General features: G+C 46.2%; 1 protein-coding gene and 1 pseudogene across 2 annotated transcripts in view; both read right to left on the bottom strand.

Annotated features, from left to right (window-relative positions):
• Positions 1–22771, bottom strand: part of LOC144390331 (protein NLRC3-like) — a 78145-nt pseudogene extending 55374 nt beyond the window's left edge. The window contains exon 1 of the transcript XR_013454353.1: positions 21484–22771. The product of XR_013454353.1 is annotated as a protein NLRC3-like (transcript). The remainder of the gene's footprint in view (positions 1–21483) is intronic.
• Positions 3819–19289, bottom strand: LOC144390280 (protein NLRC3-like). The gene is made up of 8 exons (XM_078096762.1): positions 17602–19289; positions 17113–17226; positions 15947–16096; positions 13548–13626; positions 13184–13394; positions 11226–13026; positions 10962–11135; positions 3819–10606 (listed from the first exon to the last, which is right to left on the bottom strand). The coding sequence occupies exons 1-8, from the start codon at positions 17667–17669 to the stop codon at positions 10333–10335; spliced, it is 2871 nt and encodes a 956-aa protein (XP_077952888.1). The 5' UTR covers positions 17670–19289; the 3' UTR covers positions 3819–10332.
• Positions 22772–25729: the final 2958 nt, after the last annotated feature.

The raw sequence follows: 25729 nt of genomic DNA, 5'->3' as shown, positions 1-25729 counted from the left end.
ATATCTGAGAATGTCTGAGGAGGACGTCCTCCAACAGCAGCTTCTCCTCCTTCGCTGTGGTTTGGATGGGTTCTCTGCACATGTGGTTTGATGGACAGGAGTCCTGATGTGATGGACAGCTCTTCTGTGGCCCCCTGGTGTTCATGTTCACAGCTACCTGCTTCCTCTTCTCCTATTTCCACCACCACGCTCTCGTGACCCTCATGTGACGATGTCATCTTTTCTTGTTTCCCTCAGGCTCATCTTCTCCATTGCTCACGACTTCCCCCGTTCCTCCTCTCAGATGGAACAGAGGTTCTTGTTCTGGATGCTCGGTTTCACAAAGGGACTGTTTGAAGTTCTCCTTTTCTCTGCATGTGGCGGGAAGGACCTGGCCTCTCCTGTGCAGCTGCTGTCATTTCTGGGTACAGCTGAGGGGGGGCATGGGTGTCTGCACTGAGAGGGGTGACATCTTGACCGGGCTCACAATCTGCTTCTTCTTCTGCCAGTCCAACAGCAGGTTTGGGGGTGTTTGGGTGGACTGCCCTCCAGTAGGCGAGCAGCCGCTTGGTGCAGACACGTCTCTTCTTACTTATCTAAGCGGCCGGCTCCCACATAAGCCGTAGTGGCTTGGTTTCCTGCTGCTACAGTCTCCCTCCACACCTTGCGCCTGTCTTCACCCACAGGTGGTGACCTGGTTGGGAACCACCCATTCTTCTGCCATCTTCTCAAGCATCTCTTCATCCTCCTCCACTCCCTTTCTCTTTCTCTGGGCTCCATCTGATCTTCATCTGCTCTCTGGTCCTTGTAAAAGTAACCATGATGCAACCTGGTGTATCTAAAGAACCCTGAGCTGTCCCTTTTGTCCCAGGAGCTATTGTGTCACTGACTATGAGGAGACAAATGATGTAAAGTCTAAACTAATGAAACCTACAAAACATGTTGAATCAGATTGACAACTGAAATCAGCAATGCAAAGTAAACTACTGGATCTGAAAGTGAGACAGTCAATGAAAACGCTGAGTCAAAGTAATAACTACAATACAGGTCAAAACACTATCAATACAGGTCAAATTATCCAAAAAAATCTCAAACTGCTCCAAGAAAATCAAACCAGTTATGACTTGAGCAAATTCTAAATAAAAGTCCAACTCAATGAAACCTGAGATTAAATTTATACAAAACGGCGTAAACGCTTCCACAGGAGAGAGAAGAGGAAACCCCCAAAACCCGATCATCTTAAGGTAAAATACCTAAAGTCATAATTAAATTCAAACTAAAAAGCCAATTAAGAAAGTAAAAGTCTAAGCCTGTAATGATAATCGATCAGGAATTAAATCCTGATATGTTTAAACGTTGAATACCATTCAAACGTTAACTAGTAGTGATGATGTAACCTTAACTCAAAGCATGATCCAATAATAACTTCCTTAATCAAATCAACATAAGGGCGCCTGGGGAGCAGTTAGGGGTTTGGCCGTCTTGCTTAGGGACGTTTTGACTTGGGATTTGAACCACCAACCCTGCGGTTTGCAGCACACCCTCTGTACTCCATGTGCCACGGTCACAATGATGGAAATCACAACAAACTCTGATTTTAAAATGTAAGTTGCATCTTTTACCTTCACTCTGTATATCAGTGTTGAACTAAAGAGAAAATGAAACTGTTCTCTCTCCCTTTGACTCTACATCATGTTCTTACTCCTCCAAACCATATGAGGCTGTTAACAGCTGATGATCTAACAGTTTTTCCCCACAGAGGAAGTAACTCACTCTGAGCACATGGGAGGTAGAAATGCTGTGCTGCTCAGGTCTTAACGTTACATTGTGGCTGTTCATGTGTACAGTAATTATATCACATAAATGACTATGAATTGTGTTTGATTCATATTACAACTGTTTTATTAAACATGCTAATTGTAGTGGCCATTTGTCCTTGTTCCCAACACATCTGTGAATCAAAGGGTCACTGCTGCACCTAGTTTTTGTTTTCTGTCACGCAGTAAGAAAGCGGATTGTCTGGCCGATCTTTTCCTTTGTTTCGCCTTTATTCCACAGGATCCACAACACATACGATACAACTTGTCTGCCTTCCTATGCAGTGCTCTGTCTCACTGTCTCACTGCTAAACACTATTAGTCACCCAGGTGCATGCTGGTCCCACCTGGCTGTGCCCCTAAGTAACCTCCAGGTGCAATTAGTGATCCAATTACCCAAACAATTAATCCAACTATATTCAAGAATAAGTAACTAAATAATAGCTCCCACATCAAGCTGACGATAAACCTGAATGAGCATTAATGCAACATCCTGAAATGAAAATAGATGAACACTAACAATCAGATGCATCTACTCAATTCACATGTGGCCCCCTGGACATGTCTTCATTTAGTGTGTAACACTCACTAAATGACTTCAGCTTTGGAGTCACATTCTAATACTTCCTTCTGCATGACAACAGGAACTTGTTCTTTGCTCCTAAAAAGCCCAGAAATATCTTATGGAGATAAATATTGAAGGTTACCCAAACTCTGTTATATACATACATATGACACAAATACATATAAAGTGTGCATTAGTGTCACGGAAGTCCAAATATAATATGTAATACTGTCCCATGTGAGCTTGTTTTGAGCATTAATCAGTCAGTAGCATTTATTCATAGAGAGATTGATCCCGATCGTCCTCTCATTGAATCATCTTCATGAATCCATCTCACTGACGACACAAATTAAAAGCATTCACCTCAAAAAGAGAAGCATCCGGAAGCTTCCCATCAGGGAGCCAGGAAGTAGTCGGTGACGGTCCTCATGCGTTTGTGCGTGAGGAGGTGAAGCCGAGCCATGAAACCTGGAGAAACGTCCACATAGAATCACCTTGGACCTTCATATCAGCCCTGGACATGGCTGGAGATCAAAGTGACCTACGATGAGTTTGACACACCTGCTTTAGAGCAGAATGAGGATGTACTTTATTGTAATCATTTCTTTCAGCTACAATAACCATGTTATTAAGAGATGGAAAGTTAAAGCCGTTCCTCTTTCTGTCCACGCTGCACAACGCGTGTTTTATTGCATTTAGTGGCAATGCTGCTGCTGTTTGTCTTTTATTTTGGCGGGAAATCCCGTTTAACACTTTCAATACTCCACTTTGTGAGGAGATAAACTCCACCCTGTTATCAAATGTGTGCTTGTGCTTTGTGTGTTTTTGTTGGTGACCTAAGTGTGATATTTGGTGCAGAATGAAAGCTTCAAGTTGCACCTGAAGTAGCGAGCTCAGTAGTTTGTGTTGTTGTGAGACGGCTCTGCGTGAAGGTTAATAAGGTTAATAAAGCAACTTATTCATTACTCATTTCTTTATTTACTCACTTCCTTCTTCAACATGCTGCACCACCAATGTTTCCTCTGTGCTATTGACACAGCAACAGGGCTGTAGAATAAATACAGATATTATGGAGGAAATAGTACAAAAGTCAATAGTACAGCATCTTTAAAAAGGATCAGAGTATTTCATGTCAAAAGAAATAATACAGCGTGTTGAAAGCATCTTTATTTGATGGCCTGTTTAAACATGTACAGTTGTTTCCAATAAAAGTCATTTATTAACGTTAGAGCCAAACAATTCTATTTCTGTTAAAGTAACACATGGAGTAAATGTTGTAAATGACATTATAGTGAATAAAAACACAAGTAACGCATATTCAATATTTCCTTGAGAGGTTTGCTGAACCATTAAAAAGCTTCTTGTTCAAAACAAACCTGATTATGTGAAATTAGATTTGATTTAGAAAGATTTGAAGTTAAAGTTAAAATGGGCTCAAAAAGAATTACACATTCATATTTTCCTTCTTCACCTTGTTTTTATTATTGCTGATGAAGCGCACACACACATAAGGACACATTTGTCTCATATGGGGGGACAGATGAAAGAGCGTCTTATAAAATGTCTTCTTGAACACATAAAGATGAAGATTAAAGCCTAATTAGGAGCCAATATCTAAATGATCATCTATTGATTGAAGGAGCACAGCAGCATTAAGCTGAGCTCTTTCACACTTCCATCTGAGTCCCAGAGAGCTGTGGACCCCCCAGAGTCCAGACCAGCTCAGGTACCCCTCACCTGCTCCACCTGCATCTACACCCACATGAACCACCATCAGCTGTACAGACTGAACTATGTGGTGAGCAGAGAGGAAGGTTCTCCACCAGGAGGAGACTCTCCCTCCTGAAGAGGACGCAGAGACACTGAGGAACCATAAGACCAGAACCTGAACCCAGGATAAAGAGGTTCAGTGAATGTGGTGCTGAAGGTGTGGAGGTGGATCAGTGTGTCAGAGGAGACTCTGTAGAAGGACAGAGAGCCAGCAGGACAGTCCACATACACTGCTACTCTACCAGAGGAGGAGGAGGAGGAGGAGGTGATGCGTGTTTCTGTCTTATTGTGACAGACAGAGTAACCTACATCAGAGCAGATCAGACTCCAGGACTGATCATTGTATCCAAACACACAGTCTAAACTGTCTCCCTTCCTCCTGATTCCTCTGTAACTCACTGATACAGTAACTTCTCCTCTCCACTCGACCTCCCAGTAACAGCAACCAGTCAGACCAGTTCTACACAGCAGCTGAGGCCAGAAGTCAAATCTGTCTGGATGATCAGGATATGACTGATACTCCTCCACACGTGTCACCTTCCTGTTGTTGTCAGACAGTTTGAGTTGTTTGTTTACTGTGTTTGTGTCGATTGTGAGTTCACAGGAATCTGATGAGAGAACAAGACACAATACAGCTGCAGTTATTAATCATGTGTTCATCTACTGACACGTTGATGATGACGTCACAGAGGTGAATGAGTGATGTCACAGTGTGAAGATGGTTGAATCTTCATGAATCAAAGCACACTTACACTTCCTCAGACCTGGTCTCAACCATCGGACTCCATCAGGCTCCACCCTGAAAGGAGGAGGGGGGTCAGAGCAGCATGGAGACATGGACATTACATCACTCTCACACACAGCTTTGTCCTTCATGTCCACATGGAGCACCTCTTCTTCTTCTACCACTACTTACAGACGACCACAGACTGTCAGTCAGGCGTCACACAGCGACGAGGTGCTGGAATATATTCATGAAGAAGATGAATGGATAACAAATAAGAAATGGACCTGTCACTGTACTTTCACCAGATGTGAATTCAAACGGGAGAAATGACGTCATGCTACAGATCAAGCTTCATGGGACGTGAACCGTCCCGTCACCGTTAGTGACGGATCGAGACAACACAACGTTGTTTGGTTTCTTTTCTTTCCCTCCAATTCCCAAGTTTCAGTCTTAATCTCGCTGGACGAACTCAAGACTCGCGCTCCACTACGTCCCGCTTCCTTTTCCCTTTTGTTCTGTTGAACACATGAAGGACGGCAGCGGATGATTTTCCTGAGACCATCTATCTAAAACTTCCACTTCATGTCACAAATATATGCAAACTAGCAACCCAAGTTGAAGGGGCCAGGAGGGGGCGCCACTTCCCCCGTCCTGAGGGCAGAACAGACGTGTAGCAGAAAAGAAGTTTTCCCAAGTTTCAGTCTTAATCTCGCTGGACGAACTCAAGACTCCCGCTCCACTACGTCCCGCTTCCTTTTCCCTTTTGATTTCATTCCTGTTGACTCCAAAGGACCGGAGAGACAGCTGCTCTCTGACCCCCCGCCGCCTCTGTTCCCAACGAGAAGTTCGGACCCCACGGCCGAAATCGCCTTCATCCACTGAGTTTCCCTACGCGGAGCTCAACTGTCCTCAGTCAGCTGGAAGCTGATGACCAACGCCCATCAAACAGTAAGACTGGTTTTCTGGGCAGACTAATTTAGCGTGTTGATAAGAACTTGATGTTTATTTGATTTGTTCAGTCATAACGTGGTACGATAGAGTCCGGATCAACGAATCCGCTACCTTTGATTTATGTTTGAATGTGTACCTGCAAATGTCGTAATGTCCCCTGTTGATCTGATGCTGTGATACGTTTGCTGTAAGAGAGTGAAAGCGCCAACTGTGTTACGCTGCTGAATGATGTCTCATGGTCAGAATAGTTCCTTATTTTCTTTTCTTTTCCCGGGTCTCCGCCGTGAGATCCGTTTGCCTGTGGTTTCATTTCGTATCGCCAGCCACATCGTTGGTTCTGTAACTGCACACACATGGATCCGACCATCCTGATTCACGTTGCTGATCTACGTTCCGCTGGTCGCGGGACAGAATCTCCTCGCGCCGCGTCTAAGTATCCCCCCCCTCCTTCGTCCAAGCCGTAGTCCCTAGCAACAGATAGCGTTGCCATAGCAGTGCAACTGTCGTCTTCCTCGTTGCTTTAATACAGGGGTGTCCAAAGTATGGCCCCCGGGCCAACTGCGGCCCGGGATCCATTTTTTATTGGCCCGCAGCAAATTATAAAAATAGAATGGAATGTGGCCCACACATGAAACTTGCCCTTGACTGTATTGTAGTTCTTAGTTTGACCAGTAGGTGGAGCTACTCACTAGCTGCAGTCCTAATGCAGCTTTTCCACAAAAAAAATGTTTAAATAAAAAATTTCCGCGACGACAAAATGGCAGAACCAAAGAAACGCAAGATAGCAAGTGAATGCAGAACATTTCAAACACGGTGGGAAAATGAATATTTCTTCAAAGAAGTCAAGGAGAAGTGCGTCTGTTTGATTTGCAATGAAACGGTTGCAGTGATGAAAGAGTCCAATGTACGACGACACTACGAAACCAAGCATCCGACCTTCACGTCCTACACTGCTGCTGAGCGAGAGGACAAAGTCCAGCACATGGCAGCTAACCTACAGGCTCAACAACAGTACTTTTACCCTGCTAACAACACACAAGAAAACGCTACAATAGCTAGCTATGAGGTAGCTCAACTCATAGCGCGCCGCGGGAAAGCTTTCTCAGACGCTGACTTGGTTAAACAGTGCCTCATTAAAGTCGCTGGAATAATGTGCCCGGAAAAGATGCAGGAATTCAACAACGTGAGCATGTCCACAAACACAATTGTGCGTTGAATGGAAGACTTGTCAGCTAACATACAGAATCAAGTGTCACATAAAGCTTGTGCTTTTGACTTTTACTCCATTGCATGTGATGAACGATGCAACAGACGCCGCACAACTGTTCATTTCTTTGCGGGGAGTTGACGATGACTTTTGCATCACGGAGGAGCTGCTTGATCTTCGGAGTCTAAAGGGCACAACAACGGGTGAGGACATTTTTGAAGCCGCGTCAGGTGCAATTGACAAGATGGAACTTAAATGGGACGAGCTGTGTGGAGTTGCAACGAACGGGGCTCCCGCTATGACAGGCGAGCCCAAAGGAATGGCATCTATGGTGTGCGCCAAGGTGCCAGAGAGTGGAGGCGAGGCTGTAAAATTGCACTGTATCATCCACCAAGAAGCTCTCTGTGCCAAGACAGTCCAGCTTGGCGATGTGATGACCACAGTTGTGAAAACTGTCAACATAATTCGAGCACGAGGGCTCTACCACAGAGAACTAAGCTTTCCTATCTGATGTCGATGCTGAATACGGGGACGTACTCTATCATTGTGACGTGCGCTGGCTTAGTCGCGGCTCCGTGCTGAAGCGGTTTTATTCCCTTATTGCCTTTTTAGTTGATCTTACTGGTCATCTGAACTCACTGAACAAGAGCCTACAAGGCAAAGACCAGCTTGTACCACAACTTTCTGTGCGAAGCTTCGTCTTTTTGAGACACAACTACGCAACTTCAACCTTGCGCACTTCCCTACGCTGTCCGAAATCAAACGTGCTCATCCAAAGGCCGACCTCTCTGCTAAAAAGGGGAAATATGTTTCTGTGATCACAACTCTTATGACACAATTCAATCAGCGCTTCCAAGATGTTTCTGTCATTGAGAAAGAAATCAAGCTGTTCTCAACTCCCTTCCTGCTGGATGCAGAAGAAGTGGAAGAGAGTCTGCAACTAGAACTCGTCGAGATGCAGCTCCTCTCCCTACCCGACTTCTACCGGAGCTTGGAAAAGGCCAAGTTTCCTCTGATGCGACGCCACGCAAAAAGAATGACCAGTCTGTTTGGCACAACATACATATGCGAGCAAACATTTTCTCTGTTAACTCTGAACAAAAGCAGATTGAGAACCAAAATGAGCGACAGCCATCTCTGTGATGTCCTTCACATCTCAACCAGCAAACTTACTCGTGACCTGCCAGCCGTCCTTCAGTCCAGAGCAGCATCACTGCTCCCATTAAGTGCAACACTGTTCCCATTGTAGGCGAGTTCAAATATATTACTCAGTATTCATGTGTTCAAAAGCCCAATTACTTAATAAATGCAGTCAATTAAAGTTGATAACATTTTCTAAAACACGTTAGCTGATGAATGATTTGCATAAGTAGGTTAAATAAAGCCTTCCCTCTTTATACAGGGCTGTGAAGGGGGTCCCCATCCTGACGAAGAAGCAATCTGAGGATGAGCTGCCAACCCTTTTTGTAAAAAAAATGAAAACCCATACATAGAAAGATGTGATGTATGCAGTTTTTTCTGTAAGTATAATACATTATCAAGCATAATTTACCTACATTTGATTGATTGATTTGTATTACTGTTAATACACTAGAGGTGATATACCTTAACTTTAGTGAGCGGCTCAACCTTTCACATATTTTTCTGTCTGTGGCCCTCAGTGAAAAAAGTTTGGACCCCCCTGCTTTAATACGTGGAACACTTCCTGCATCTCGCTCTCGCTCGCCCCTCGCGTCCAGTAGTCGTATTACACTGTTTAACGTTCCCGTCTTCCTCGGTGGTTTGATTTAACGGTCTCACTTCCGCCCCGCTGCTCTCGCTCGCCCCCTAGTGTGATAACCGGCACTCCGCTTGTTGTTGCGCGCAACCCCACCGCCGTCCTTCCCTGCACCCCCCTCGTCTCCCCCCCCTCTCACACAGAATAAGAAACATGTCTTCACTCCTAAACCGTTGACATACATTGCCAGTGCTCGAACTTAACTCCTTCCAACATCTTCACTCTTAAGGAGTAAATATCAATTATGAGACTTGATTTATAGTATTGGTTATTGGTCCCTGTTGGCTCAGGGTGGTGCTCCGTTATTTATTCATTCTGAGAAGTATCTTAGTAATTATTAATAATTCTATTAATGTCCATAAGTTAGTTCCTCATTTGCTTGTAACCTAATACGACCCCCTAGCCGCTCCCAACAATTCCCATCCAACCACAATCACATTCACTCCATCCGGATGTCAACATTTATCTGGATAGGGTGTTTTTGGTATGTTCCGTTCATTTCTACGATATAGTTGAAACTAATTCCAGGTCCACCATCAGCTGTTGGTTCTTCACTGAGCGTCTGTGGCCGACTGTCACCTGTAGCGTGACCACGTTGACTCATATCAACCCACCATGATGGCGTCAACGTGTCAGGAGACACTGTCCTCTCTTATAACCTGGAGACAAGACAAAGCTCCAGAGAAACAAGGTTTTCATCACCTTCCTCCCTGTTCAGGCTCATCCTGGCTACTGTTCCTCACTACTTCTCCCGTCCCCTTCTCACTCAGAAGGCAGCGCAGGTACTGATTCAGGCTCTTGTCATCTCCCGCCTGGACTACTGCAACTCCCTCCTGGCAGGTCTCCCTGCCACCGCCATTCGACCTCTGCAGCTCATTCAGAATGCAGCAGCTCGACTGGTCTTCAACCTTCCGAAATTCTCCCACACTACTCCACTCCTCCGCTCTCTTCACTGGCTACCGGTGGCCGCCCGCATCCAGTTCAAAACACTGGTGCTCACGTACCATGCTGTGAATGGATCGGGTCCAGCTTACATCCAGGACATGGTCAAACCCTACATCCCAACCCGCACTCTCCGCTCTGCATCTGCAAAGCTACTCGTCCCTCCCTCACTGAGAGCAAAACACTCGACTAGGTCTCGACTCTTCGCTGTCCTTGCGCCGAAATGGTGGAACGAGCTCTCTGAAGACATCAGGACCGCAGAGAGCCTTCACATCTTCCGCCGCAAACTAAAGACACACCTCTTCAGACTCTACCTCGACTAAAGACTAACAAATTGTAGCACTTAAATTGTACTTGTAACGTCACTCATCTATAGCAAATTGTAAATTGGCTTATTTGAGGAAATTGCACTTTCTCGTTTCTTGTTCTCCTGAGTTTGTACCCTATGGTTGAATGCACTTATTGTACGTCGCTTTGGATGAAAGCGTCAGCTAAATGACATGTAATGTAATGTAATACTTCTGTCTGTGTTGATGGTCTCATGTGGGACACAAACACTTTGATGAGTCTCTGGTAGTTTGAGGTCAGCTCGGTGTGTCAGGGTCTTATTAACCAGGCTGACAGTGGGACAGAGAAAAGGTTTCCAGCTCTACCTCCTCTACCAGACTGATGGTCTGTGGCTGCAGCCTCTTCATACCTGAGAGTCTCCAGTCTCCAGTGAGGGTCCTCCAGTCCAGCAGACAGCAGCTTCACTCCTGAGTCTCCTGGATGATTGTAGCTCAGGTCCAGCTCTCTCAGATAGGAGGGGTTGGAGCTCAGAGCTGAGGCCAGAGAAGCACAGCCTTCCTCTGTGATCAGACAGCCTGACAGCCTGCAGACACACAGAATAAGACACATGTCACATGATGTGAGGGAGCTGTGAGGGCTGGAAAGGCACTGCAGTACTGAGATACTATCAGGTACAGAGGGGTCACATTCACATGGTTACTGACTGGTTTCCAGTCACAACTAAACACCCACTAATGTAGATCAACAATCTGATGACATTACTACTAACTCTATAATGTCAAATATTTACATTATATTGAAAATAAACACATTTTATGGAAATAGTTGGATAATGCATATTTGATTTAAATCATGCAAGCAGAAAGAATCTTATGAAAGTCAGAAATGTACCATGGATGTAAATAAAGACACCAAGTGGACTTTAATTGAATCCTGACCTGAGAGTCTCCAGTTCACAGTGTGGACTCTTCAATCCAGCAGACAGCAGCTTCACTCCTAAATCTTGCAGGTGGTTGTTACTCAGATCCAGCTCTCTCAGACTAGAGGACTGGGAGCTGAGGACTGAGGACAGAGCGTCACAGCTTCTCTCTGAGAGGTTACAGTAACTCAGTCTGAAGAGAGGGATGAAGAAGAAGCAGTAAGTATAAAAGATGGCAGCATATTTAAGTTCTGATGTATGAATTAAGTCTCTCTGTACTTACAGAACTTTGTTGGAGGCTTTGACCACTGGCAGAAGCCTCAGAAGAGCCTCCTCTGAAGCAGAGTATTTCTTCAGGTCAAACACCTCTAGATCTTCTGATGACAGTAAGATGAAGACCAGAGCTGACCACTGAGAAGGAGACAGTTCCTCTGTGGAGAGAAGTCCTGATCTAAGGGACTGTTGGATCTCCTCCACTAGAGATCCATCATTCAGTTCATTCAGACAGTGGAACAGATTGATGCTTTTCTCTGGAGACACATCTTCACTGATCTTCTTCTTGATGTACTGGACTGTCTCCTGATTGGTCTGTGAGCGACCTCCTGTCTGTATAAGCAGACCTCGTAGGAGAGTCTGATTGGTCTCCAGGGAAAGACCCAGGAGGAAGCGGAGGAACAAGTCCAGGTGTCCATTAGGACTCTGTAAGGCCTCGTCCACAGCACTCTGGTAGAGACACTTTGGTTTAGGTTTGTCTCTAAAGACTTTAGACCACAGGCAGGTAGTTTGTTCTTCTGACAGCAGATTGACACCAGAGCTGAAGAAGGTCAGATGGACATGAAGAGCAGCCAGAAACTCCTGAACACTCAGATGGACGAAGCAGAACACCTTGTCCTGGTACAGTCCTCTCTCCTCTCTGAAGATCTGAGTGAACACTCCTGAGTACACTGAGGCTGCTCTGATATCGATGCCACACTCTGTCAGGTCGGATTCATAGAAGATCAGGTTGCCTTTCTGCAGCTGATCAAAGGCCAGTTTTCCCAGAGACTCGATCATCTTCCTGCTCTGTGGACTCCACACTGGATCCGTCTCAGCTCCTCCATCGTACTTGACCTTCTTCACTTTGGACTGAACCACCAGGAAGTGGATGTACATCTCAGTCAGGGTCTTGGGCAGCTCTCCTCCCTCTCTGGTGTTCAACACCTCCTCCAGAACTGTAGCAGTGATCCAGCAGAAGACTGGGATGTGGCACATGATGTGGAGGCTTCGTGAGGTCTTGATGTGAGAGATGATGCTTCTGGCCTGCTTCTTGTCTCTGAACCTCTTCCTGAAGTACTCCTCCTTCTGGGGGTCAGTGAACCCTCTGACCTCTGTCACCATGCCAACACACTCAGGAGGGATCTGTTTGGCTGCTGCAGGTCGTGTGGTTATCCAGAGGCGAGCAGAGGGAAGCAGCTTCCCCCTGATGAGGTTTGTGAGGAGCACATCCACTGAGGCCGACTCTGTGACATCAGTCAGGATTTCATTGTTGTGGAAGTCCAGAGGAAGTCGACACTCATCCAGACCGTCAAAGATGAACACAACCTGGAACTCTTCAAACCTGCAGATTCCTGCTGCTCTGGTTTTACTGAAGAAGTGATGAACAAGTCCCACCAAGCTGTACTTCTTCTCTCTCAGCACATTCAGCTCTCTGGAGGTGAATGGAAATGTGAACTGTATGTCCTGGTGGTCTTTGTCTTCAGCCCAGTCCAGAGTGAACTTCTGTGTTAAGACTGTTTTCCCAATGCCAGCCACTCCCTTAGTCATCACTGTTCTGATTGGTTCCTCTCCTCCAGCTGAGGCTTTGAGGAGGTCTTCTTGTCTGATGGTTGTTTCTGGTCTGGCTGGTTTCCTGGATGCTGTTTCAATCTGTCTGACCTCATGTTCTTCATTGACCTCTGCAGTCCCTCCCTCTGTGATGTAGAGCTCTGTGTAGATCTCATTCAGAAGGGTTGGGTTTCCTGCTTTAGCGATCCCCTCAAACACACACTGGAACTTCTTCTTCAGGTCGGATTTGAGTTCACGCTGACAAACTGCAGCAAGAAGTCCTGAATGAAGACAATAAAGAAGATCAATGAGTCACAGAATAGATTTCAACATTTCCTCTCCTCAGAGAAAGACTATGAATATATTCTGTCCGTCTCTGGAGACATTAGTAAAGGTCTCATTTATCAGCATGGTAAGTCTGTAGAGAAATCCTCTTACTGCTCTGCAGACGCTCAGCCAGCTCCTCCTGCTTCATTCTCCTCAGGAAGTGCACTGGGATCTTCAAAAAGGCCTCTCTGCTCCTCCTCTGCTCTTCATCCAGCACCTCCTCATCCTCTTTCTCTAAGCATTCTGGGTAATCTGAACTCATAAACTTCTGGATCTTCTTCAGCTCGTTCTTCACAAAAGTGAGGATGTTCTCCTCCAGCAGCTGGAACAGAACATTCTATGAATGACACCAACTAGAAGATGGAAGCCACCATCAGGTCCATGTTGGACAGACGGACAATCCACTGGTCTACAAAGTGCAGCATGGAGATGATGGTGAACTGAGAGATGTTAAAGTAGTTGTACATGTACACACCATGAAGATGGAGTCCAGGTGTGTTTGATGCTGCTGGGCAGACGGACCTGTGGGAACCTCTGAGCTCTCCTGGTCCTCTCTGTGGAGGAACATGAACCATCAGCCCACATGGTGTTTGGACCATCAACACCAATACAACATTAGGTAAAGATATTGGCTTTTGTCATGATGGATCATGATGGAAACCAGATGCTGAAGACTGTCAAAGATGACGGATAGTTTATTAATTGAGTGACAGTTAGTCATCAGTTTCATCTGGTTTTAGTTCTTACTGCGGATCATAAAAACAACGTCTGCAGACCTCTGCATCTGGTACATAGTCCTATGGAACTACTCCAAACCTCTTTAGTCCGTCCCCTGACCTCTAGAAGTCTCTTTAGATCTTCTGAAACTAGTCTTTGGACCTTTTCACAGAGTCTACTGACCTCTGCTGATCCTGATGTGGAGGAACTAGCTCACATTGTGTTTACATCTGAGGATGTTTACAGTTAATGATTCACACTTAAACACACACAGACCAGTTAGATGATGGGTGTCTAACTCAAGGCCCGAGGGCCAAATCTGGTCTGCCGGGGGGTCCAGTGCAGCCCGCTGGATGACTTTACAATTGTGAGAATTACAGAAAGACACAAATAGCTTTTCTATAAAAGTATCTGCTATTCCTAATCAGTCCACTGGGGGTCGCACTCTGTGAGTGAGCGCATGTGTTAGACCAGGGGGACCAGGGGCCTCATTTATAAAACTTGCGTAGGATTTGCGCCAGAAGTGTCATACGGATGAAACGTAGGACGTGCGGACGCACAGAAATCTTCAGACTTATAAAACGTCCTACGCAGTTTTCCCTTAATAAATCACAATCACTTTTAAATGCAGCGCAGCTTTTGCGGCTTCATGTCACGCCCATAGTTGCCCTTATATAGTCTGTGGAACGCCCACAAATTAATATTTATCGATTGCGAAATCATGACAAACACTGAGAGGAAAACGAAGAAACGTAACTTCACTCAGTGTGAAGTGGAAATGATCATTGGGAGGTGGGAAGGAGAAGTAAGATGCTCTTTGGAGGACACAGTGTGGACATCAATGATGCCAACAAGGCACCTGAGGGGCAAAAGGTTGCAGAGCAACGCTGCAGCCTCACAACCTCGGATCCAAATAAAGAAAAAATGGTCTGACATCAAAGTGGATGCAAAAAAGCGTTTAGCGCGCCATCGCCAAAGTGTGTCTGCCCGGGGGGGAAAGGGACACCGGAGCTGTCCCCTCCTGATGAGAGACTGGCGGCAGTGATTGGGGATCGGGGACAGGGTCTGGGCCAACATCGGCGTCAGGGGGTCAAGGCGCGTTTGGAAGCTTTGCCACATCATGTAGCACAGCACATGCAGCACGATGTTTCACACCTTTTCAGGAGTAAACAACAACCTCCCTCCAGCGCAGTCGAGGCAGCGCCATCTGCCCTTAAACAGGCCGATGGTGCGCTGCACTACAGCGCCAATCCTTCCATGTGCCACGTCTTCTAAGAGCGAAGATCAGCCATCAGCGTCATTACGTGACATTGTGACGGCATCATGGCGTTTTATTACCGTCCGTCATTTCTTTTACAACAGTCTAGTTTTACACACTTTCACACACGTTTGCGTGTTTCTTGCATTTGCCGACGGTTCTCATTTCACCCGTTTTTGTGCGTACGCAGGGGTCCGAGCTTGCGTGAAGGACATTTTTCCGTCAAGTTTGCTTTTTATAAATACCAATTATTGCGTAGAGAGCGGCGTACGCCTTCTTTTGTGCGTACGCAACGTTTATAAATGAGGCCCCTGGTCCTTCACCAACGCAGTGCTGGTAGATCACCTAACATTGAAGAAAGAACCACGTCAGGTCACCACGCATGCATCAGTGCAAGTCATGGAGTGAGGTAACGACCAAGAACGTCTGCAGTAACTTATTGTTGCTTGTTTCTTTACATGGATTCGTTTTGTGCTCCCGGTCTGCAGCGCTGTTGTTCCCTTGGTTACCGCTGCTGCTCGTTGTTATTATTCGGGCGATCGCCATGACTTGGATTGAAGCGTTGATGACAAGTAGCTTGCGAGGTGATAAAGTGTGGGCTCCCCTGTGTTAGACCTTTTAGACCACAGCGTTCCTCCAGGCAGCAGCGCCCGCTTGGAAATGACGGCCCCCCGTCGACCGGACCATCGCCTAAGATTTTACTGGTCCGGCCCACTTGAGATCAAAGTGGACAGTATCTGACCCAAACCTAAGATGAGTTTGACACCCTGGAGTTAGATGAAGATAATGAGTTCTGTCATGATGGATCGTCATGGAAACAACACGTTAAACAATGAACAAACATTTATGTAATTCATGACTGAGGATCAGAACAGTTCTTCATCTGTTTAAGAACTTACTCTGGGTCATAAGAACGGCGTCCATCTTTGAAGTTAAACCATCGACCAATAGACTGATCACTCTTCATGGACACACATCTGGGTTCAGGTCCAGATTGCAGACCAGGTTCAGGATCAGGTCCAGCTCCAGGTCCTGGTCTCTGATGGATCCTGGTTACACATGTATGTATTAAATGTATTGATCACAAGATTAAAGCTACTCTCACATCGGGAATTAAGAATTAAAGCAAATAAAGCGTCTGTCTATGTCTAGCTGTATCTCACCCTTTTGTTGTGACACAATACTAATCATGGTTATTATTATTTTCTATCTTTCATCGTAGGCGTTGGACAACAGTACTTTCTGATTGATGTTGTCTTCGTGGACAGATGCGAATACTTCCAAAGCCATTCTATTCTCTGTCAATCACAACAATGTGAGCGTGATGATGTCTGGGCCGTGGTGACTGATAATGCTGCTCACTGTCTGAAGGAATACAGGAGGCTCTGAGAGGAGTGTTGCCCAACAGCGTACATGTAACCTGCCTCTGCCATGTCATCACGCTGGTGGGTGAGACCTGGCAGCTCTGCATATCATTCTCCATTGTGACATGGATGAGATCTGCCTGCTAGAAAGAGAAGATGCTGCTTCCTCATCAGCAAGGAGTTTGTGCAAGCTAAGGCTCCGAGTTGCACTTGGAATTGAAGTTTACAATGTTTTTGATATTTCCACCAAAGTTAAGTTGAATTTCCAAAATGTTTTATTGTTTACTGCACGGGCTGTTGCAATTCTTATGTACCTTTGTTAGTAGATATTGACAGGACTATTCTTACTTAGTTTGATCTTACAAAGAACTAACGGCATGTTTTGTTTAGTCATGTATTTTGTTTAATTTAAACCAACAAATCTGAATTTTTTTTTGAATAACTGTTCTGTTTGGACACACAAGAAAAGATATTGCCATGTTTTTATCAAGCAGCATGTTTTTGCCTGAAATAAGGTTCTATGTATGGAAGTTTTCAGTTTTAACTGAATATATTGTCTACATTTCAGTTCTTAATTCACTGTCTCTGCGTAAAATGTTAAAAACCGAATTCTCAAATATTAAAAGACCAAAAAAAATTGTGGGAAAAATTAAACCGGAACTTGAGAAAAAATGAAACAGATTTTATAGGGCCCTACTTACTCTGTGTCATAAGAACGGCGTCCATCTTTGAAGTTAATCAGACGACCTTTAGACCGATCACTCTTCATGGACAAACATCTGGGTTCAGGAGACTTTCCTCTCTGCTGATGTGAACTGAAAGAAACACTGAGATTACATCATCACATCATCATCTAATCATGAAGCATCAGCTCACATGGTGTCCGTCCTCACAGAGACCAAAACAAGGTAAAGGTCCATGACGTGAGGTCTGGATGTGGACCACATGACTCCCTGTAGTGGTTTAGGTCTACTGGTGCTGCTGGTCCCACTGAGAATCAACAGCTCAGTCTTTCAGCTCACTGTTTTCTTCACCAGTCAGTTTGGTTTAGTCCCAACAGGTCTCACCAAGTCCTCCATGGAGCTCTCCCTCCCTCACTGGACACTACTGAAGGGCCCTGGAGCAAGAAACCCAGAACCTCCACCAGAGAGTCTGGTAGAAACATCTCATCATCAGCCTGAGACCCTCACCTTGCATCAACAGGGGGACCAACGTCTTTGAAGACTATAGGATGATTCATAGACCGGTTACTCTTCATGGACACACAGCTGGGTCCAGGTCCAGGTCCTGGTCTCTGATGGGTCCTGGTCACACATGTAGAAGCAGAGTCAGTGAGTCAGAGACGTTGGGACATGGAGACGAGTGGAGGACAGTTGGAGATGGTCCTCTCACCTCTGAGCTTTGGTCTGGCTGTCATGTTCCCCACACAGAGGGGCTTCAGAGGGAGGGACTCCGTCCTCTGGGTCCTCAGCCTGATTCATAGCAGAGTCCACACCTTCACACCTTCACACCAACCTGCTGGCAGAGCTCACACGTTATTGACAAACCACCAATTTGGGTTTTTCCTATGAAACCAAATGGAAGCGCAGCAGCTAAACCAGAAGTGCACATTTTCACAGTAAAAGTCCTGGAATGGAAGGTTTGTAGGGTATAAATGCGTCAGTGATCAAGCGTATAGCAGGGTAGCATATGAAGAAACGTTAGCTAGTGAATATAAATGGATCTCGGTTATTACAGATGTTTTTGTAGCCCAATTCAGTCCAAAGGTTTGGACACTTTCTCATTGAATCGAATGAGTAAACGTGTCCAAACGTTTGACTGTTCATCTCATTTAAGAACCAATCGGTGTGGTTGAGGTTTGGGCTTTGGGCCGTTTTACAACATGAACGCTTTGATGTGAACTATTCCACTGTAGCCCAGGCTGCATGTTTAGGCTCATTGTCCTCTTGTCCTCTATTTGGCTCCGTCCATCTTCCCCTCATTCATTGTCTCCTGGTCCTGCTTGTCAGTTTGGGTGGACTTCCTCCTCTTGGCAGGTTTGTGGCTGTTTAATCCTTCATGGACTTGAAAGCTAAAGAAGTTCTACAGGTGTTGAGGAGCAGGGGGTGTCAGACCCAACTGCTCTGTGGAGGAACCGAACATGTTGAGGGAAAGAGGATGTTACGCTCAGCTAGTGTGGAGACACTCGTGGTGCTCTACAAGTATTTGTAGCTGTAAAACATTTGCCATATGAAACTCATAGAGGTGGATTTGACTTTGTTACCTTGAAGCTAAAGGAGGGGAATGATTCTGCTTTCATAGAAGCACAAGCACTCACTACCTGGAAGGGGATCGGATCATTGAAGCCTCTATTAAGGCCACCACAGTGTTCTCAGGACAAATGGACCTTTGACTGCTGATGAGAGGAAACTAATCAAAAGTACGCTGTGCATCCGCCCACAGCTCCAGAGGTCCCTCTGAGGTCACAGGTCACATGGCAGCAAAGAAGGAAAGAGAACCAATCCTTCTCTTTTCTGCTCTCGTCTCGTGACATTTGGGAAAATGTGTCAAATGTTCTAGAGTCCAAATGTCTGAAGGCCGTAAAGTCACACGAGTCATTTTCTTCAGACCAACATTATATCTTCTCATCTTGGACCTTTGAGCTCTTTGGTCTACAGCTTGATTTAGGATGGAAGTGTGACAAACAAAGAAACGTCTCTATTCTTATTTATTGATCCATGAACAACACGTGTTCACTCCTCCACGACATCAACATACATGATGTTTACAACTAAGCATGAATATCAAATGAAGGAAACACAAGCATTCAATGCATCTGTCCCAGAAACAACAACCGTTCAATATGATTCAATCTGTGATTTGAATCAGTGGTTCTCAACTGGTGGGTCGCGGACCCCTTTTTAATGGCCTGGGAATTCGCGTTTTCCCCTTTGCCTGGGAAAATAAAAATTATAATTAAAAAGAAAATTGGGGGAGACTTTGGGTTTTTGGGATAATTAAACCTCCTACTTAGTTTTCTAATTAAACATGGCGAAACGGAAGTACGACACCGACTACGTTAGATGTGGGTTTTCTTATATTGAGGACAAAAGAGGGCAAAAACCTCAGCGCGTTTTGTGCAGCGAGGTTCTGGCACAAGAAGCATGAAGCCGTCCAAACTGAAGCGGCATTTGGAAAGTAAGCGCTCTTCTCACAAAGAGACCTGTGGAGCCCTTTAAACGGATTAAATCTGTCTCTGCAGCGGAAGGGGAACAACATTCATCAACAGCAGGACAAAATCAATGCTTCCAGAAAAAAGATCTCTGTGTGGGCAAGTCATGCTTCCAGAAGCCGACTCGACGTGTTCCCCAATGCCTGTCATGAGGGACAGCAGCTGGACGCGGCAGACAAGAACGTACTGGAGAAACAATCACGGCGCATCTGAATAAACTTCTGGAGCCGTTTAACGAATACTTTCCCCAGAAACAGAGGGACGACCACTGGATACGTGACCCGCTTGGAATCCACATAGAAAGTGTCACGTTGCCAAGCAACGGAGAGTCAGCTGATGGAGCGGTCATGTGACCGTAGGCGGAGGTGAGCCCCTCCCAGTTGTGGTGCAGCAGCGTGATCAGCGAGTGTCCTTCCCTCGCCACTCGAGCAGTCAAAGTGCTGCTACCCTTCAGCACTGCCTGTCTCTGTGAGTGCGTCTCAGCTCTGGTTCAGCTGGAGACTAAACACAGGAAGAGACTGGACATCGAGCTTGACCTCAGACTGGCCTTGTCCACTAGAACTCCAGACTTTGAGACTCTTGCCAAGAGCAAAAAACATGCCCAGTTCTCCCAGTAGAAATTCCTCCAGACTCAAGTCAGTTTTCACCTCAGGTTGAAGTGAGTGCTGCTTAATTTCTGTAAAGCACAAAGTTTTTCAGGATTTACCTCCTGATGAGGTAATCACAAGAAACGCTCATTTTCTATATCTGAATCCTTTTGAATTGCACTTTTAATTTAATTTATTTTGCATTTGTGCAAAAGCTCCTCAAGACACAGTGTTTGTCGTATCTGTTAAAGTCATTTGAGTCTTTTTTGTTTGAAATGGCTGAAGATTCTTAATTGTTGTATGTTGTTATACCTCGTGTCCTTAAGATGCACTTTGGGGTTTTAGCTCATTTAGTGTAAAGGGAATAGTTCCCTCTCTAGCGTCGCTACCAGCTGGCTGTTTTCTCATTAAACTTGTTTTTGTGTGGTCATACGTGTTCTGTCTCCACACTCTCTCAGGTTCAAACTGCACCATATTTTCATTAAATACATCTGAGAAGTGAAGGATGTCCCTCGATTTGGGTCGGTTGTCATTGAGGGGTGATGGTGGGTCCCGGAGCCACCAGACCAGCTGAGAACCACTGCTTTAAATAGTCGTATTCTGCCCCCTAGTGGTGGAGATGTGAACACGTTTACTCTCCTTAAAGTGTCTCTGAGCACTGAAGCAACACAACAATACTGGAAATAAATATCAGAGCCAACAGCAACGAGTCTGCCACCACAAACTGTGTTATTACCTACAGTAATAAATGTGTTGTTACTATATTAATAACTATATTGCATCAAACAGCGCACAGATGAACGAGTATCTGTGTACATGGATGAATGTAAATGTGTCTGCGTGTAGTCAACTGCTGTTGTTAACACACGATGACGTTTCATATTCATTCTTCTAATGTTACTCTGCTATATTATAGATATTGTTGCGTCACAGACGGATTTCTATCGTACAAACGTTCTATTGCGTTTTACTGTTAAAATGTGCGCACTTCCGGTTTAGCGGCTGCGCTTCGGTTTCGTTTTAAAAGGAACAAACAAAAAGGGATTTACAGAAAAACAGATCGGTCGTTTTTTCGTGTTTGGATTTGGACAGAAAAGGACATTTACTCTTTTGGTTTAAAGCGAAAAAACTAAAATAAAACGGTGTTATTTCCGTATTTTCGTTTTATTTCCGTATTTTTCGTCTAAACGGTAAAGGAACTTTGCAAAGGTTGACGGCCCGTTAACACACAAACACACAGTAAACACACGCTGTGTGTCACGGGACATACTCACACGATGTGACACTTTAAGACGTTAAAGTGAAGCTTGGTGACTTTCTACGCGTCTCCCTCACGTCTTCTTCCGGTTTGTGCTGCTGTGCTCTCGCCTCCCGCAACACGCGCAGTTCTTTAGAGGCGCTGGAAGGACAATGTGGGAAGTACTTTTCTGAGGCTGACTCCCGGCGCAGGGACAAGGCTTGGAGACAGTTTCCATCCAGAGACAACGCAGCAGACGGCACACGCCTGACAGTGACAGAGGAGGATCAGCTCATCCAACTATCCACTGACCGTACGTTCAGAAACATTTACCAAACCAAACCACACAGTTCTGGATCTCTGGCCACAAAGACTTTCCACAACCAAAAGCAACGATGAGCCTTTTGCCCTTTGCAACAACTTATCTTTGCCAAAGTGGATTTTCCTCCCTCACCTACCTGACAAACCAATCCAATCTAATAGTGATGAGATGTCGACTAATTCATGATTGACAGACTATGCAGACAACCCCCCCAGAGAAAACAACAACAACAAGTCAAGAGTCAGAATCTCCCGCAGTGGAGGGAGGAGAAAAGCTGGAAGGAGAAGGCGTCCAATCACAGATGAATACTGGCGAGGCGCAGTAGAAGGAAACAAAGGGCCCCTTGCAGCAGACTCATCACACACTGTGTGATACGCGGCGTAACGCAGTGTGTGTTCATCTGCAGCTACACTTTGGGCTCCGACGTCTTGGTCCAGGGTAACGGATCAGACTCAAGAGCTTTTGTGGGAAGAAATGCGTAAATATGAGCCGTCATTGGCGGACTATGAGGACGCCGGATGGCCTCTGATTCATGGAGGGAGATCTCCACAAACGAGGGAACAAAGTCGTGGAGGAAAATACGGGACAAACGTGTCCTTGATGAAAAGCAGCAGTGTGGATGCACGGGGCAATAAAGTCTATGATCAATAAATAAAGCCACCAGCGACTTCCACACACAAAGACGTGACTCTCCAGGTCGTCTTCAACAAAACACGTGACTCCACCTGTTGTTCTGGAGGTGAATCGCTCTGCAACACACGCAGGACTTTACAAGCAGGAAGTGAAACCAGCGCGTCGACGCAGACGCAGAAACACGCGGCGGCCTTTAGCCTGGGGGGGAACAACTGTTCAGGCTAGAATGCAGATGTTTGTTTACTCTGTCTCTTTTGTTTCTGCTTGTTGGACTGTGTGTGTTTATTGTTGGTTTTTCTTTCATGTTTTGTGTTCTGGCTCCTTTGTAAAAGTGGAATAAAGGATTCTTTAAACCTCAAACCTCTCTCTCTCTCTCTCTCTCTCTCTCTCTCTCTCTCTCTCTCTCTCTCTCGGTGCATGCTGGGAGTGAGCGTGTGTGAGCGTCTTTGAGCGGTTTTCTCTATTTGTTTTTTTTCCCTTAGTCATATATATTAATTTAATGTGGTTTAGTGGTTGTTTCTCACTTTAGTCGTTGGGGTTTTTCTTTTCTCCTGCCGGTGTCTCGCCGGTCGGCGTCTCTAGACGCCATGGTAAATGGAGACACGTTCTCCCAGCTCACGAGGAAGCACGGCATCAAGATCGCCGCGGGCTTCCCGTGCAGCGTGGAGGACATCGGGCTGTGGGGGAGAAGGTCGGGCACGGCAGCGTTAAGTCGGCCTCGCGCATGAACGGCGCGAGGTCATCTTCCTGGACCAGGTGGAGAAGGTGAACCGAGTCGTCGAGGCGCCTCACGGTGAATGAAATGTTTGTGCAGGTGTTGCCACTGACGCAACCGGCCACGAAGGTGGTTCTATCGAACGTCCCTCCGTTCATCAGCGACGAGTTCCTCAGCAGAGAGCTGTCCAGACACGGAAAGGTGGTGTCACCGATCAAAAAGATCTTGTCTGGACGTCTCAGTTACTGAAGCACGTGGTGTCTCACCGCAGACACCTGAATATGATCCTTAACAACCGGAATGTGGAGCTCAACCTCCGCTTCCACGTGAAGGTGGATGATTATGAACACGTGATTTTAGCATCATCGTCGGCGATGAAATGTTTCGGTTGCGGCGAGGAGGGGCACACCGTGGGTGCCTGCCCGAGGCGCGGGGACCCGACTCCGCCTGGTGCGGCGCTTGCGGGGGAGCCTCCGGCCGCGGTTCTTGCGGGGGGGTCTCCAGCCGCGGAGGTGGCTGCGGCGTCCGTGAGGCCGTTTACGGTTCCGGTGCCGCGGGCCGTTGCGCTGCTGTGCCTGACCTACACGGGGTGAGTATGGAAGATGTGCACAGTGTGAATGAGGGTGTTTTGGTGGGTGAGAGAGGAGCTTTGGGTGAGGTGGCACAGGGTGAGGATGGAGACGAAGGAAAGGAAAAGGGTGAGGGGGGGGTTAGTGTGGAACAGGAGTCAGGTGCCATAGAGGCACAGTTGGGGGGAGGACTGAATGGGGGGGTGGAACAGGCAGAGGAGGTTGAGATGATGGAGGAGGAAGCAGGAGAACAAAAAGCTGCGACAAAAAGAAAAAAAAAGAGGCAAGATACAGGCAGCGAGGCAAAAGCCAGCAAGGTGGGGGAGGAAGAGGAGGCCATGGGGGGTCAGGGGCCATCTGACGGCAGCGAGAGTGAGGGCTGTGTGTCGGACAGCAGCGACATCCACAGCGCCTGTCTGACACGCAGCCAGCGGGAAAAGCTCTACTCCGCAGAGCAAATCAAAATGTTTCTACAAAAAGTCAAAAATAGGAGGAATCTGAAAATTGAGGAGTTTTTCCCGACCTGGTGTGTTTTTATAAGTCAGCCAGACTCCGCATGAGCCAGCGAGAGGAGTCTGGCTTCACAGATCAAGAGGGTTTTAGACTAAAAAAAATTGTGCTAAAAGCAAAACGAGCAATCGATGATCACGAAAAAAGCCCCAATGTGTATTTTAATTGATTTATTGGTTTTATTTTTATTTATTTTTATCATGGATACTTTAAAAGTGGGAAGCCTGAATGTGAACGGAGCCAGAGATGCCAAGAAGAGGGCATCTATTCATGAATTAAAAAAAATGAAACGTCTTGATGTTCTCTTCGTGCAAGAGACGCACAGCGACAGCACCAACGAGGCCGACTGGCGGAGGGAAGTCCTGCTGAGCCACAACACCAACCTCAGTGGAGGAGTGGGCTTCCTCTTCTCCAGGTCCTCTAAGCCAGTCTCCCTGGAGGTCAAACACATCATCGAGGGGAGGTTGTTCTTAGTCAAGGCACGGTTCCACCTTTTTACTGTTGTTTTTATCAATGTGCTCCAACAATCGGTGCAGAGAGGAAGCTGTTTTTAACAAAAGTTAATGATCTTTTAGATGGCTGTGCCCCGGAGGATTTTTTATTCTTGGGGGGGGGATTTTAACTGCACAGAAGATGCGACCATAGACCGCAACCACGCAGAGCCACATCCAGCTTCCCAGCACGCTCTGAGGCAGCTGGTCCGGTCTCATGGCCTCATGTGTGGAGAAGGATGCATGCAGACTGCCGACAGTACACGTGGTCCCACCTCAGAGAAGGTAGAATCTCCTCAGCCAGGCTTGATCGGTTTTATGTTTTTAAGCACCATTTTAATATTTTCAAAATGTGTACCATTGTACCTGCTGTTTTTTCAGATCATTCCCTGCTAGTGTGTAATGTTTTTATTAGGAACATTTTGCCAAAAGGCGCGTACTGGCATTTTAACTCCGGTTTAACATTTGATAGGAATTTTAGAGCGGTCCTTTCATATTTTTGGAGTGTTTTTAGGCTGAGGAAGAGTGATTTTAGTAGTCTTAGGCAGTGGTGGGACCGCGGTAAGATCGAGATTAGGCTTCTTTGTCAGCAGCACACTCTCAACGTGACATCACCAGATCTATGAAGGACCTGGAGACTGATATAGTGGAACTAGAGCGTTTAAACGAGTCCACAGGAGAGCGAGGACATTTTGAAATCCTCAAGATCAAAAAAATGGCTCTGGCCGACCTGTTAGACGTTAAAGCTCAGGGTGCACTGGTCAGGTCCCGATTCCAGACCATCACGGAGATGGACACTCCCTCTAGCTTCTTCTTCGGCCTGGAGAGGAGGAGTGGGCAGGGGAGGGTGATCCACGCGCTGTTGGCAGACACAGGGTTGCCGGTGGTGGAACCAGATTAGGAGGTGAGCGGTCAGCTTTTACTCCTCCCTCTACACCAGTGAGTACAGGGAGGAGGAAGCACTGACGGAGGAGTTCGTGAGCGGACTACCTCAAGTCTCTGAGGAGACCAACAAAGCGCTTGACCGACCCATAACGGTGCAG

Source organism: Gasterosteus aculeatus, chromosome 21, assembly GCF_964276395.1.
Source record: "Gasterosteus aculeatus chromosome 21, fGasAcu3.hap1.1, whole genome shotgun sequence".
NCBI lineage: Eukaryota > Metazoa > Chordata > Actinopteri > Perciformes > Gasterosteidae > Gasterosteus > Gasterosteus aculeatus.
This window is presented reverse-complemented; position numbering and strand designations above follow the sequence as displayed.

Coding starts and splice junctions, on each gene's coding strand:
- LOC144390280 (XM_078096762.1), bottom strand. CDS start 17,669: ATGAAGAGTAACCGGTCTATGAATCATCCTATAGTCTTCAAAGACGTT. Junction 16,097..17,112: donor CGCCGTTCTTATGACACAGA/GTAAGTAGGGCC, acceptor ATGTGTAACCAG/GATCCATCAGAGACCAGGAC. Junction 13,027..13,183: donor GGCTGAGCGTCTGCAGAGCA/GTAAGAGGATTT, acceptor GTCTTCATTCAG/GACTTCTTGCTGCAGTTTGT.